This window comes from Apaloderma vittatum, unplaced genomic scaffold (genome assembly GCF_000703405.1).
Source record: "Apaloderma vittatum isolate BGI_N311 unplaced genomic scaffold, ASM70340v1 scaffold538, whole genome shotgun sequence".
NCBI classification, from domain to species: Eukaryota; Metazoa; Chordata; class Aves; order Trogoniformes; family Trogonidae; genus Apaloderma; species Apaloderma vittatum.
Genome location: NW_009728820.1, coordinates 39,500 through 52,394, shown reverse-complemented (window position 1 = coordinate 52,394; position 12,895 = coordinate 39,500). Strand labels below are relative to the sequence as shown.

Sequence of the window (12,895 nt, the reverse complement as noted above, 5' to 3'; positions counted from 1 at the left end):
AATCCCTGCTGGCTGCCCCTCTGCTGCTGCTCTTAAGCTGTGCCTGCTCTCATCAGCAAGCCTGTGTCTACCACACGTGCAAGGCAGATCATGAGTCTGAGAGAAACAAAATGAAAATAATGAGAAAACACAGAGCTAATAAGAAAAAGGAACATTGACCAAAAAAAACCACCCCAAAACCCTAACTAAAACCCATCCAGAAAAAAAATGTGGCAATTTTTCATGTGCCTTCCATGCAAGCTAACCTTGAAAGCAACTGCAACAAAAGTGAACTTGCCGTCTTAGAAGGGCACTCCAAGTTAGTGAGTTCCTTTAAAAACTGTCTTCTTTGAAGCTGTACTACTTGCACACCCATACACATAAGGTCATGCTAGCAGATGTGAAAGCAGGGGCTTCTCTTCCCCTCCATTATTGCAGAGCATATTTTCCACTCCTCAATTCTTGGCTGATAATAAACCCATTAATAGAAGCAGAAGTACAATGGTGAAAGCTGAAAGAACTCCTTTCATCACTTATGCGCAGCACTAGGGCATTACTCATAGCCCACCGCTGGTCTTCCTCTTATTTGAGGACAGGTTAAATGCATAAGTGTTAGTTTCATCTTTATCTTCATCACAAATCCTCCATCTTGAAGTTTCCTCCCTAAAGGTGGGTACTGACTTTATAGACAGCACTTAAAAACCAATGGAAAAGATCTTTGTGTTTCCAGGTAGAGGAACAGTGAGCAGCTGAAGTACATGGTTATTTATGGCACGGCGAGATTACAGCATGCTGTCTCCTACTATATTTGTGGTGGCTTGTTCTTCCCTCAACCCTGCTCTCAAGTCCCAGTGAATACACATGGTATGTGAGAGATTAAGAGGGAGGAAAGATGGCTAAGCTCCAGTTAGTAGAAGTCACAGACAGAGCTGTGTAAGTCTGAAATTGTATGCAGCACGCGGTGGGAAGTAAAGACAGCTTCCCCTTCCACCCTTCCATCTGTGAATGCCTCATCGCCTCCAGGATGAATCCTAGTGATCTCTGCTCCAAAACGTTTCTCACCGTGGAAGACATTTTCAGGGAACAATACTGATAGGCTTGAGGTCCGTGAAGGTCCTTTGAAGGCCGAGCAGTTCAGAGATGGACACAGAGGAGGTAAAACACTGAGATGTTCCTTCCACACGTGATTCAGTCAGACTCGGTCTGCAGATAGCCTCAGGGAGCTGCAGCTTGCAAGGAGCCTGGCAGAACCTCGGTTCTTTGGAATGACTCAAGCCTAAGCTCCTTCCTTTTCTTGCAGACAGCACTGCAACGAGCGCTAAGGAACTGCTGATTCACACCACAGCTGCGGAGCCTTCCAAAAGAACCCAGTATGATACACTCCTTTTATGCCATCTGTGTGACCGTGTGCTCTTCAGCCAGCAACGATGGGCGAGACCGCCCAAACCACAGCACAGTTGTGATACAGCAGGTATCCAACTGTGTACATGGTGAATATGACCACTTAAGTTCTGGGCACTGCTCGAGCTGGATGCCTCTTCTATGAGATGTTCACCAGAATGGTTTAATACACTCTCAAAGCACCGTTTCAGTGTCAGTCAGCCCTTCGAGGGCTCTTTACACCAAACAGGCAGCCAACAGAATCACAGAATGGCCTGGGCTGGGAGGGACCTTAGAGATCATCTAGTCCAACCTCCCTGTTCTGGGCAGAGATGCCACCTCTCGACTAGACCAGGCAACACAATACTTTTGGGTAGCTACAACCAACATCCCTGCCAAAACCCTGATATCCCAGGATGCGTGCATCATAATCGTAACGACGACTGCTGCCATTGGAATAACACTGACCCAGGGTGCTGTGCTTTGCTTGGTGCACTCCAGATGCCACCAGGAAGGAACCCTCAGGCCACAGAAGTTCAATGCCAGTTGTTCAAATGTAACACGGACACCACTTTGTAAGGCTTTTCATTTCAACAGTAGTCCATAAAATATCGCAGGTCTTTAAAAGTACACTGTCAAGATCCTGAGCGTGCTTTCATGGGTTCGTTCCATCTCCTGTGGGGTACAGGGCAGAGCTGCACATCTGCTGTCACAGGACGTTGCAGGAAAGACTGACACATTGCTACTACAGAGGCTGAAAAGTACTGATGTACACAAGGAACCATATCAGATCCTCCTCTGAAGGGCTGATTTGGATACAGACTTGACACAAGATCTCTCTGGCTGAGCATTCCCTTGGTCAGAACAACGATATTGCAGCAACAATTTGTGACATCTGTTTGTGCAAACATCAGGCCTTCCTCCCACCAAGCACCCTGTGCAAAACCCCACCACATAGCACCCTATGAAGCTGCTGCTTCTTGGTATCCACCTTGAACAGAGGTGGCCAGTAAAGAATTTGAACACAACAGCCTCAACTATACAGAAACTCTTCTTCCTCTCCCAGGAAAGCCTGCTCCGAGACTAGCTTGATTTGTTCTAAAAAGGCACCAGGCAACTTGTAACAGTGTCTAAGGAAGGGCACGGGCTGCTTGGTTTGGTTGTTTTCCTCCCAATCTTCAGACTGGATACAGAGTTTCCAGCTTTCTCTTTGGGTTTAGGACGCTTTGTGGTTTCTGAAAAACACTGTTGAATCAATAAGCCTTTTGGAATTCAGTGCCAGGAAGCCCTTTGCTCCCTGAATTAACCAAACTGCTGAAAATATGATGGCATTTGGTAATTTAAGACAGTTTGATTATGTGATTATTTTTTTTTTATAAACTCTGCTGCAGTAGGATTCGTTTTACAAACACCTTCAGATTTCTGACACTGTGCCACATCTGGATTTACTTATGACAGATCGCAGATCCGGTTTACAACATCTAACAGGCGCAGGAGCTTCCAGATATTGTCCTGTGACTTCTCACAGCCTTGCTGCAAATCCTGCCAGGAGGATGCCAAGTTCCAGCATCTGTGGGGACCATCACTGCTTCCCACCAACGCAGCAGGCAAGTGCAGGTGAAGAAGAGAGTACTAAGATGCTCTGAAGCAACCCCTATTACCCAACATCCAAACTTCATCCTTGGATTTCTCCTTCTCCCTAACCACAATATGAAAAGGAGGAAACTTGGGAGGCTGGGATTTGCAGTCCCAGATTTGGTTTTGTAGTGTATGAGAAAGGCTTCTTTTGTGAATGATTAATTACCTTTTACTGGGGATGACCACATTTAAAGTGTCTACTCTAATTCTTTCAGGTCTGCCTCTGATAACAACGACCACTTTGTGTTGTTGACACAGCTGTGGTTTCTGGCAGGGACAGAGGCAATTGCTTGAGTTGGTCAGATCCACAACAGGCTTTTGAGGAGATTTGGAAAAAAGGTGCCTTGATTTTAAGCCCATGTAAATTTTCCTGATTTAAAAAGCCCCCTGAATCTGACACATCTACCCCTCAGGCCAGTAAAAACCACCCAGCTCTAGGCATCTGGTGGAATTAGGCCACTTTTATTTGGAAGAGGCCTTCTAAAAGGTTGGTCTACAGTGCCCTGAACTGCGTGTTGGGCAGCACCACTTGGAAACAAAAGCAGATTCTGTGCTGCAGTGAGTGCCTCACCTGTGCCACAGCCTCTACCATGCAAGGACTAAAGTTTACAGTGCAGGAGCGAACAAAAAGCTAGAAAAGACGACACAGACCAACACAGTTTTAACAAAATCCTTTGCCTGGGTTGCAAGGCAATGTATACTCCAGTTTCCATAGCGACCGGGGGGGAAACACCCACCCAAAACCTAATAAACCAAATTCTTTCCTTTTCCGCTGCCAAGCTTTGGATTGACAGGTCTTTAAAAAACACTCAGTGTTCATTCTAAAGATGGAAAAGACAAAGTATTTCACTTGCTGTACACTTGTTAGATGCATTTTTTGGCTCGGCTTAAAAACATTTCACAGTTCACACAGTATTTGGCACGAGACTTTCCGCTTTCTTTTCCCACAGACAGATTTTATAGCAATTAAAAGATGTAAATAAATTGCACACGCAGTTTTTTCTCTCACTGAGACCCAGACACACCTTTACACGCACGTACAGATAGTTATCGATAGTGTCCACATGAAGAACTGCAGAGATCAATGATAAATGTAATTTACTAGGCATCTTTCACCATGTCACCTGCGCTCTCCCCATTAATCCAGCTGGATTATTTCTAGCATTCCTAACCTCTGAGCAGTTTCCAACAGCTGCTTTTATCGTTTTTTCCTTCTCTTAAGCTATTGCCAAAAAGTGTTTCTTTTCTTCCCTCTGAAATTGGCATTTTCATCCCTAAAGTAAATGCTACTTAATATTCATTGAGTTCAACGTGTTCCTGTCCCAGGAAAAGTATCATTTGGACAGAAGATGCTGTACCTATAATATCATCAGCTTTCAAAACATGGAATTTTCACCAACAAGCAGAAGACACTGCTTACTTTACAAAAGTCTCGCCAATCCAATTGGATTAAAATACAATAGTTTACTTAATCTTGAGGATTATTTTCTTTCTTTTCTGTTTTTCAAGCCTTTATAGTCCTTGGGGGCAATTTTCAAGTTTTTTCTCCAAAAAAAAAAAAGAGAGCCAGAGAAACTTCATACTTTGTTAAAAGAAAAGAAAGAAACTCTCCTGAAATTGCTCAGAACAAGGTCTTCTTAGAAACATAAAATATTAGAAGTCTTGTAGAGAGCTGGCAAATCTACAGTAAATATTTGAATCTGAGCCCTGTGGCCTAACAGACCCTGGATCTTTAAAACATGACAATTCTTTTTCACAGAAAAAGGTTCTGTTTACGGAGATTCTAAAAGCAATGATTCTACGTCTCTCTACCATTCACTCTTATAGACCTGAGAAGCTGGACTCATTCCTAAGGACCCTGGACATACTGACCAAAAGATAAAGGGGAGGAAAACAAACTACCAAAACCCATGGAGCTGCTTTGAATTAGAGAGATTCTGCAACACACACCATGCTCAGAAAACATGGCAGTGTGCTGTCATATGAAGACGTGGTAGGAAAGGATCTAGTAAACAAAGGTTCATTCTAAACAATATTCTTAATAACAACAACAAAAAGTCCCCTACTATTTATTCTCACCACCCAGGCATTACAATGTCATCTGTGTCCTTAACAGATTTTCTCAAAATGTAAAATGTGTCCTACAGAGGAGGAGAAAAACCTTTGAAAACAAAGCCTGTCACCAGAAATTATCACATAAATCATGCACATTGCATAGAAATACAGTGTTTGGGTGAATTCTCTCATTTTTCAAGTCAAGTTGAATGCCCTGCACGAAATGTGTGGTGTAACTATCCAGAACACTAAATATCTACACATATAACGTATTCGTTATTATAAAGAGGCAAACTGTCCCCTCTCTGACCCAAGGCAGCTGCCAAAACCTGCAAGCAGCCAGCGCTGCCTGGATGCTACAACTTACCTCTCTCCAGCCTTCCTCCTACTCCTGTGACCGCCCGAGCTCTGCCCGCAGAGAACCCCAGATCCCTACAGGGCGAATTCTTCCCTTTGCTCTCCCGTAGAAGGGGCCTCCCCATTTCTTGCCCCTGCACTTAGCCCCAGTGCTGCAGCCTGCTGCCTGGAAGTTGTGAAAACAGACAGCTTAGGGGCACTGTACACTCCTGAAACCTGAGCGTGCTCCTAAGTGTCATTACTCATCCAGGCAGCTTTTCTTTCCCCGGCCCTGGCAAACTCTCCTCCTTGAATCCTCAAGTGTTTCAAGTGCTGGAGAGCTGCCAGCGACCAGCTGCACAAAATCTTAAAGAAACCTGGGTCCATTTTTCATAATTTAGGAGAGCAAACAAACAAACAAAAATATTAAAAAAAAGCAAACCGAGCAGATTCAAAACAGAACGGGGAAGTCCTCTGTCTCATTCCCCCTCACTGCAACCTTTACTTTCATCCCCCCACCAATAATAAAATACAAACTGAAGATTTAAGAAGATTTTGTGACATCAGGGAACAACTCAGAAGGGACAGTGACCTCTGCACTAGCCCTGATCCCTGGAAACCTCAGCACAGCTCAGAGGGGAACAGTGCAGCATCATGGAGCAAAAGGAGGGATTTTGCTTCCTTAGTACCAGGGGTCCGCTCTGAAACACTCTGGTCCTCCTTGGCAATGAGAAGCAGCATGGTTTTTGCAAGCTGCAGAGAGAAGTTATGGTGCATGGCCTGAGTTACCTACTCCCGGGAAGTACAGCTCAACTCACATCAGACACAAGGTGGAAAAGAGCAGGGCAGAAAAGAACAAAGCAGAGAAATCAGTCACTGCAGTGTTCTCAGGCTTCCTTTCTTGGCAGCATTTTGTTTAAGGAAATGCATGAGGGTACCTGAGCTTGTCTGCGATAAAGATCACCCTCCTTTCCAAAAGCAGGGAGGCAAAGACTCTGCTCAGATGCCGCACACTGAGGGACGTGAACAAGGACTCAAAATCAACATGCTCAAGCCTGGAGTCAAGAGGCCGCCGCAGCTCGATGACCTGTTGGAGAGAAAAAGACCACAGGTCAGCTCCTGATGGCCACACATCCCGTGGCAAGCAAGGACCCAAGAGGTATTTTCACAGCCTGACTGGCTGTGCTGGTGAACACCACATGGCATCGAGCCCTCAAACATGGTCTTTCCAAAGGCCTCTCACAAATCTTTCTTCCGGACAAAGGCGATCCAGAGCCCACTCCAATGAGCGCAGCATGACACCGACCACAAGCTCTTCCCACCAGACTGAGGATGGAGCTTTTCGTAAAGAGGAAAACCAGTTTGTGCTCAGCTAGGAGTAGTTTCCAGCCTGTCTGGCATTCAAGCAGTGGAATGGCATGGAACCTTGCAAATACACACTTGTATTTTTACAGTCACAATTTATTTCTTTTTCTTTTTTAACTGCAAGAATCTGTACATCTAACCTACCGACTATAAATTTTTTTATATCAGTTACAGAGAAGAGCAGCCTATGGGCATTTTCCTTTGTTCATATGTGCTTAAATAATTCCTGTCACAGCACCTTAGCATTTCATACTCCTTCCCTTATCTTAGACAGATGCTTATCTAAATTCTTCTTGAAGGCCTCCAACACCAATAGTTCATAAATCTCACAAGAAAATTAGTCTAGTTCTGAACTACCCTAACCAATGCCAAGCCTGCAGCTGAAACATCTCAGCAGCAACTTACTGCGACTTACTCTCAGCATACATACAGAACAACTGGTCACCTTCCTCTCTGTGGGAAAACTTCTTGTGTAGCGGAAGGTTATTGTCCCATGTCCCCTTTTGTCCTTTGTTTTCTATATTAAGCAAACAAGTTTCCCAAGCTTTGTCTGTATTTTCTACACCACTTAAAAAAGTGGAACTACTCTTCTGGGGCTTTCTCCTGGTGTCTGCATTTTTTGGACAATGATATTCTAAATACATTTCTACCAATGCTAGAAAGCAGGAAAAAAAACCTTTTATTTATTATTCACCCCTTCACTTTCTTCCTCAGTGCACGAGTTTGTCTAAATAATACCATTCTGTTACTTCTGCTCACTTTATGGCCCACTATATTACCAGATCTTCTTCTACTGTTGCTCATTCAGTTACTCCATGGTGCATTAGACAACTCACTTCTTCCCAGCGTTTCGCTCTCACCCACACTGAATTTCAGACCAAGCCTGGTCAAGCAAGGTTATTTTGAATCTTAATCCCTTACTCTCCGAAGTGCTGGCAACCCATCCCAATGCCGTCATCTACCCACTGTGTAAATGCGAGGTTTATGCCATCAATCAGATAATTAATGAACATTAAGGATCCTAGAAACAAAACAGCCAAAACATTCTCACAGCCTGACAGCACACCATTGGGACTCTGCTCCTCAAGTGCAGATTTTTAACCAGCTCTGTGTGTTCTCTGCAGTGACTTCCTTTAGTCTGGACTGTTTTCAGTTTGGCTGAGGAGAATGTCATCACGCAGTGCTAAGCTGAAAGCCCGCAGACACAATCTCTAGCAACTCATCTACTTTCCTCTCTCTCACATTCAAGGCATACCATGCCCAACAAGAATACATTCCATTTGGCTCTCTCCACCATGCCACAGTCCTTCAGCTTCCTCTGAAAGCTCTGTACTCTTAAAAGCTTCCTGCTGTCCTCACACCACACTGTAGGAGATGCAACAGGCAGCCTGAGCATCAGTGAAAATGCTGTTCTGAAAGGCTGCAATATGGCCCTTGTGTCCTTTCTTGTATTTTTTGAACAGAACCCTATGCCCTGTACCACATGAAGAGTAGTTCTGTATTAGGGGTGCTGGAACACATTCTATGAATTCTGTCTTCAGGAAGTGTGGGGGGGCCTTGAGCAGATCATGTGCCAGGCAGCATGAGGGCCACCAGTCCGTGCTATGCAGCCTCAAGGCCAATGCTCTGTTTCATTTTGCCATATTAATATAGCTAATGTGTCCTCATCCATATGATTTCCTTTTAGATGGTCACTGGAAAAGTCTCAATGCCACCCTCTCTGGGTACCTTATTTTACTCCCTACCTTCCTCTGCCCCAGAGCTGCCAGATAATCTGTCCTTGAAGATCCCAACACCACAATCCCAACTTCCAGCCACCAGTCCTGCAACATTTGCTGGTTTAAGTCTCCCTCTTTGTAGAACGGTGTTTACCTCTGTTCCTGAGCCTGGCAAGAAATTCTTGACTGTAATCGTCCGTCCCAACGCAGGGAAAGGTGCCTCCATGACACTCCTCATAAGAGGCTGCACCAAAGCTGGGGAAATGCCCCGTCTTTTCTCAACCTCATCCAAGATCTAAAATAAAGATATGAAGACACAAAACTGAATGATCAGGAGGAGGGAGGTAACACCAGGAATGCAGTGCACATTATCTCCTTAACCCAGTATAGACACAGAGCCTTGAATCGTAAGGAAGAAGGTAAAAGCTGCAACTTCAATTTCCTTCAGCAAGAGAAAAGCAGCTCTGGTGCAGTCACCAGAAAGCTTACAATTTGCAAAGCTCCCACCACCCCAGGAGTCATGACTTCACCTTTTAATTTCTGAGTGCTTGTGTTCTGGTAGTTCTGCTGAAGAAAGGAGGCAACAGCTGACAATCTACTTTCCACCCCTTTCAACTGTGTTTTTGCTTCCCCATCCCCACTCTTCTGGTGTTGACTTCACTTTCAGGTCCCCCTTGGCCTACAGCACAAATTCCTTCTCACTCCCCCTCACCTTAGAGAAGAGATTGAAGCATCCAAGGCGACTCACAATGCAGTAAACTTCTGGGAGACGCTTCCCTTTCCCACTGGGCTTTTAAGACAAACACAAATACACGTAAAAAACCCAAAACTCCACAGAGAAAATGTCAGAGTTTCTACTACTGCAAAGATGGAGTGACTGGTTTCGTAGTTCGGCAGCTCACTGGCTGGCTCCGAAACTGGCAGACATTTGACAGTACACTGCTGATGACAATACTTTAGGTCTGGCTCAAATCTTGGTACATTAGAAAGTGAGGAGAAATGGGCACATCAACAGTATGATCCCAACCTGACTAAGGCAGGGCAGACTGCTCTACAGAGACAAGTCTGAGCCTACAGGACCAGCACAGGTTTAGACAGCTGTCTAGTAGCTTTCTAAACCTAAGGGAGACAAACTTGACCTTCAGCTTAGTGGTGAAACAACAGTCCATAGTAATAATGTTAGATGCTAGTGGAAAAAGTAGAAGAGCTATGCCTGGAGTGGAGGATGGTACTCAGAGAGGGACTTTGGGACTGAGCAGAGAAACAGAGCAAAGCTGCTTTGCTGCTGCTCTCTCTTTCCACACCGCAATAGAAGAGCAGCAGCTTTCCACTCTCTAGAACAGGTGACAGTAACATCAATCCCACGGAAGGCTGCATCTCCAGGAAAACACAAAAAAGGGGATAATTACCAGCAGCCTCCTACAGTATCCGAATCGCCTGCTTCCATCTTCCCCCGTCAAGACAAATGAGAATGTCTCGCTGCAAAAACAGAAATCAGAATGACAAGATACTCATCACCCATATTAAGAGTCTCTGACACACAAACTCAACAAACCCACAGTATTTTTGCATTTCCAACACACCCATCTCAGGGCTCTACCAAATTTTTAGCTGTAACAGCTCTCATATTTAATTAGCTTGATATAGAAATCTGTTTCTCATGAATCAGGATACAAAGTATAGTACTTACCTGGCAAACTGATGGATGGGGGCCCAGTCCTTTGCATCAGGGAAGCAAAACTGGGGAATAGCTTTCAACTGATCTTCTGCCTCACGCATGAATTTGAACGAGCGCTCAAGCTAGCAGAACAGAGAGAAGGAATGTTTCCAATTAGTCATGTGGGGATGGAATGACTTCAAATATTTTTCCTGTGACCAATGAAGAGGTGATAACAGAGGCTAAGCTTCTGCCTGGAAGATATTAAAATTTCTGTGATTCTGTCTCACCTAATCTTGACATATCTTAAAGTAACTCTGTGCCCTCAATTCCATCAAGTCCTGCATCTGTAGCATCTGCTCCTGCTCTACTGTGCCTCTTATCTGGGACATCTTCCAGCAAGCATCATGAGAACTGAAGTCTGAGGGGAGCTCTCATTACATCCCACTTACAAACATGGTGTCACACTGTCTCTGTGTTTCTCCCATTCCTCATTCCCCATTTTGAGCTAGTCTACTGGTGAAAGCTGTCCCCTCCCTTTAAGAACAAAGCATCAGTTTTCTCCAAAGAGAAAAGAGGGAGAAAGAGAATAAAAGTCTGCATCTGGGGAGGAATAAAGCCAGGCACCAGTACAGATTAGGGATTGCCCTGCTGGAAAGTAGTCCCGTGGAGAAAGACCTTGGAGTTCTAGTGGACAGTAAGTTGTCCAAGGGATAGAAATGTGCCCTTGTGGCCAAGAGGGCCAGGGGGGTCCTGAGGTCCATTAAGAAAAGTGTGTCCAGCAGGTCTAGGGAGGTTCTCCTCACCCTCTACTCTGTCCTGGTGAGACCACACCTGGAATACTGTGTCCAGTTTTGGACTCCCCAGTTCAAGAGAGACAGGGACCTACTGGGGACAGTATGACAGAGAGCAACAAGGATGATTAAGGGACTTAAACTTCTGCAAGGAAAGATTGAGAGAACTTGAGCTGTTTAGTCTTGAAAAGAGAAGGATCTTATTAATGTATACAAATATCTGAGGATTGGGTGTCAAGAGGAAGGTGCCCGTCTCCTTTCAGTGGTGCCCAGTAACAGGACAAGGAATAATGGGTATAAGCCAGAACACAGGAAGTTCCACCTCAACATGAGGAAAAACTTCTTTACTGTGATGGTGATGGAGCACTGGCACAGGCCGCCCAGAGAGGTTGTGGAGTCTCCTTCTCTGGAGACTTTCAAAACCCACCTGGACGTGTTCCTGTGTGGCTGCCCTAGAGGATCCTGCTCTGGCAGGGAGGTTGGACTAGATGATCTCTAGAGGTCCCCGCCAACCCCTAATATTCTGTGATTCTATGATAAAAGTCATGACCAAGGACAGCAAAAGATCTGAATCAACTGCCCTTTCAACAGTGAGGAATACCACGACCATTTCCAGAGGGGTGACTGCAGCCCCTCTATGTTCAGCCTCACTGAACGCTGACACAGCAGAGGGGCTACTGATATAACATGCGGTCAACAGAGAGGCTGTGGATTCTCCCCCTGTGCAAGTGCAGCACACAGTCTGAGACACATCAGTCAGACCTTCCCAACAGGCACCACACCTTCAATGGGAACTGCTGGGTAACCTCAGGGACGTAGGCAGCCCCAGCCTGCTTCTTATGCAGCGACACCACGACAAAGTACTCAAAAAGCTGCCTCTCTTGATATTCGATCAAGTCCCGTTCCAAGGTTTGGTACCGCGGGGTTTGCTTCAGGCGGGATTTCACATGCACCAGGCGCTGGCTGTGAGCTACGAAGAAAAAGATTAGAGATTGTGACTTTGTCTAGCTCTCTGCACAGAGCCGTAGCAGTGCTTTGCAGGGACTTACAGATAAATGCAACATGACCTCACTGCATTTGCTTTGTCAGTAGCTGAGTAGGAGGTGGTAACCATTAGGAAGCTGCGCTATAAATATCGATAGAGACAGGATGTAATCTTGCGAGCGCCATCACCCTGAACAGCCCTGGCAGCAGCATGATTTCATGGATAGCTTTTACAGCTGAAGTCAATCCAAGCTGACATCCATATGGGACATGGTGTAATAGATAATGTCTTGGCATTCATCCTAACATTCATTTATCCATCTTTCAAATCCAGCAGAGTTTGGCGATTGATCACCTTTGCTCGGAGGAGCCTGTTGGTAGCGATCCTCACGGTTTTACAAGACCAGCATTTGGGTGAGGCTAGGGTTCCACAGGCTGAGTAACACTAGGGACTTGCAGCTTCAGTAATGCAGGCTGGGTTGTAGGTCAACAACAGAAAAAAAATACTGAAAAAGAGGTCCAAATCTAAAAGGCTTGCTCATGCCAGTCCTTCCTGTGTCTGAAACTAATTGCTCAGGACCACGTTTCTGCAAGTTCACCCAAGACAATGGGAAAACAAGAAAAACTGCCAAGCAAGCTGTAACTGCAACACACATGAGCTGTGGGACAATAAACATTCCAGCATGGAAAGTAATGAAAAGCTGCCTGCTGAGAAGAGACCAGATGAGATTCCCTAAGACCACCCCCCTGCTTTGTTTTACAGTCGCATCCCAAATTAAATCTCCATGATGTCTCCCTTACCCCACTACAAAAGAAAGAAAGAATTAACTACAAGCAGAGACTACAGCACATTCTCACAACTGCGCTTTTTGTGAATGTGGGTGGCAATGCAACATTTTGACAGAAACTACCACCACAGGAATACTGCAGGAACTCCAAACACATCAGACCTCTGCTTGAGAGCCAGGGCTTCCTGAGAGATGGTATAT

At 45.2% G+C, this 12,895-nt stretch overlaps 1 protein-coding gene across 1 annotated transcript in view; it reads right to left on the bottom strand.

The window, feature by feature from the left end:
* The window catches only part of DENND2A (DENN/MADD domain containing 2A), a 36,007-nt gene that overhangs the window by 7,746 nt on the left and 15,366 nt on the right, over nt 1-12,895 (bottom strand). Inside the window, exons 8-13 of the mRNA XM_009874191.1 lie at nt 11,705-11,892; nt 10,162-10,271; nt 9,881-9,950; nt 9,184-9,261; nt 8,626-8,766; nt 6,327-6,475 (exon numbers count right to left, since the gene is read on the bottom strand). Coding sequence (XP_009872493.1) covers nt 6,327-6,475; nt 8,626-8,766; nt 9,184-9,261; nt 9,881-9,950; nt 10,162-10,271; nt 11,705-11,892 — 736 coding nt within the window. The remainder of the gene's footprint in view (nt 1-6,326; nt 6,476-8,625; nt 8,767-9,183; nt 9,262-9,880; nt 9,951-10,161; nt 10,272-11,704; nt 11,893-12,895) is intronic.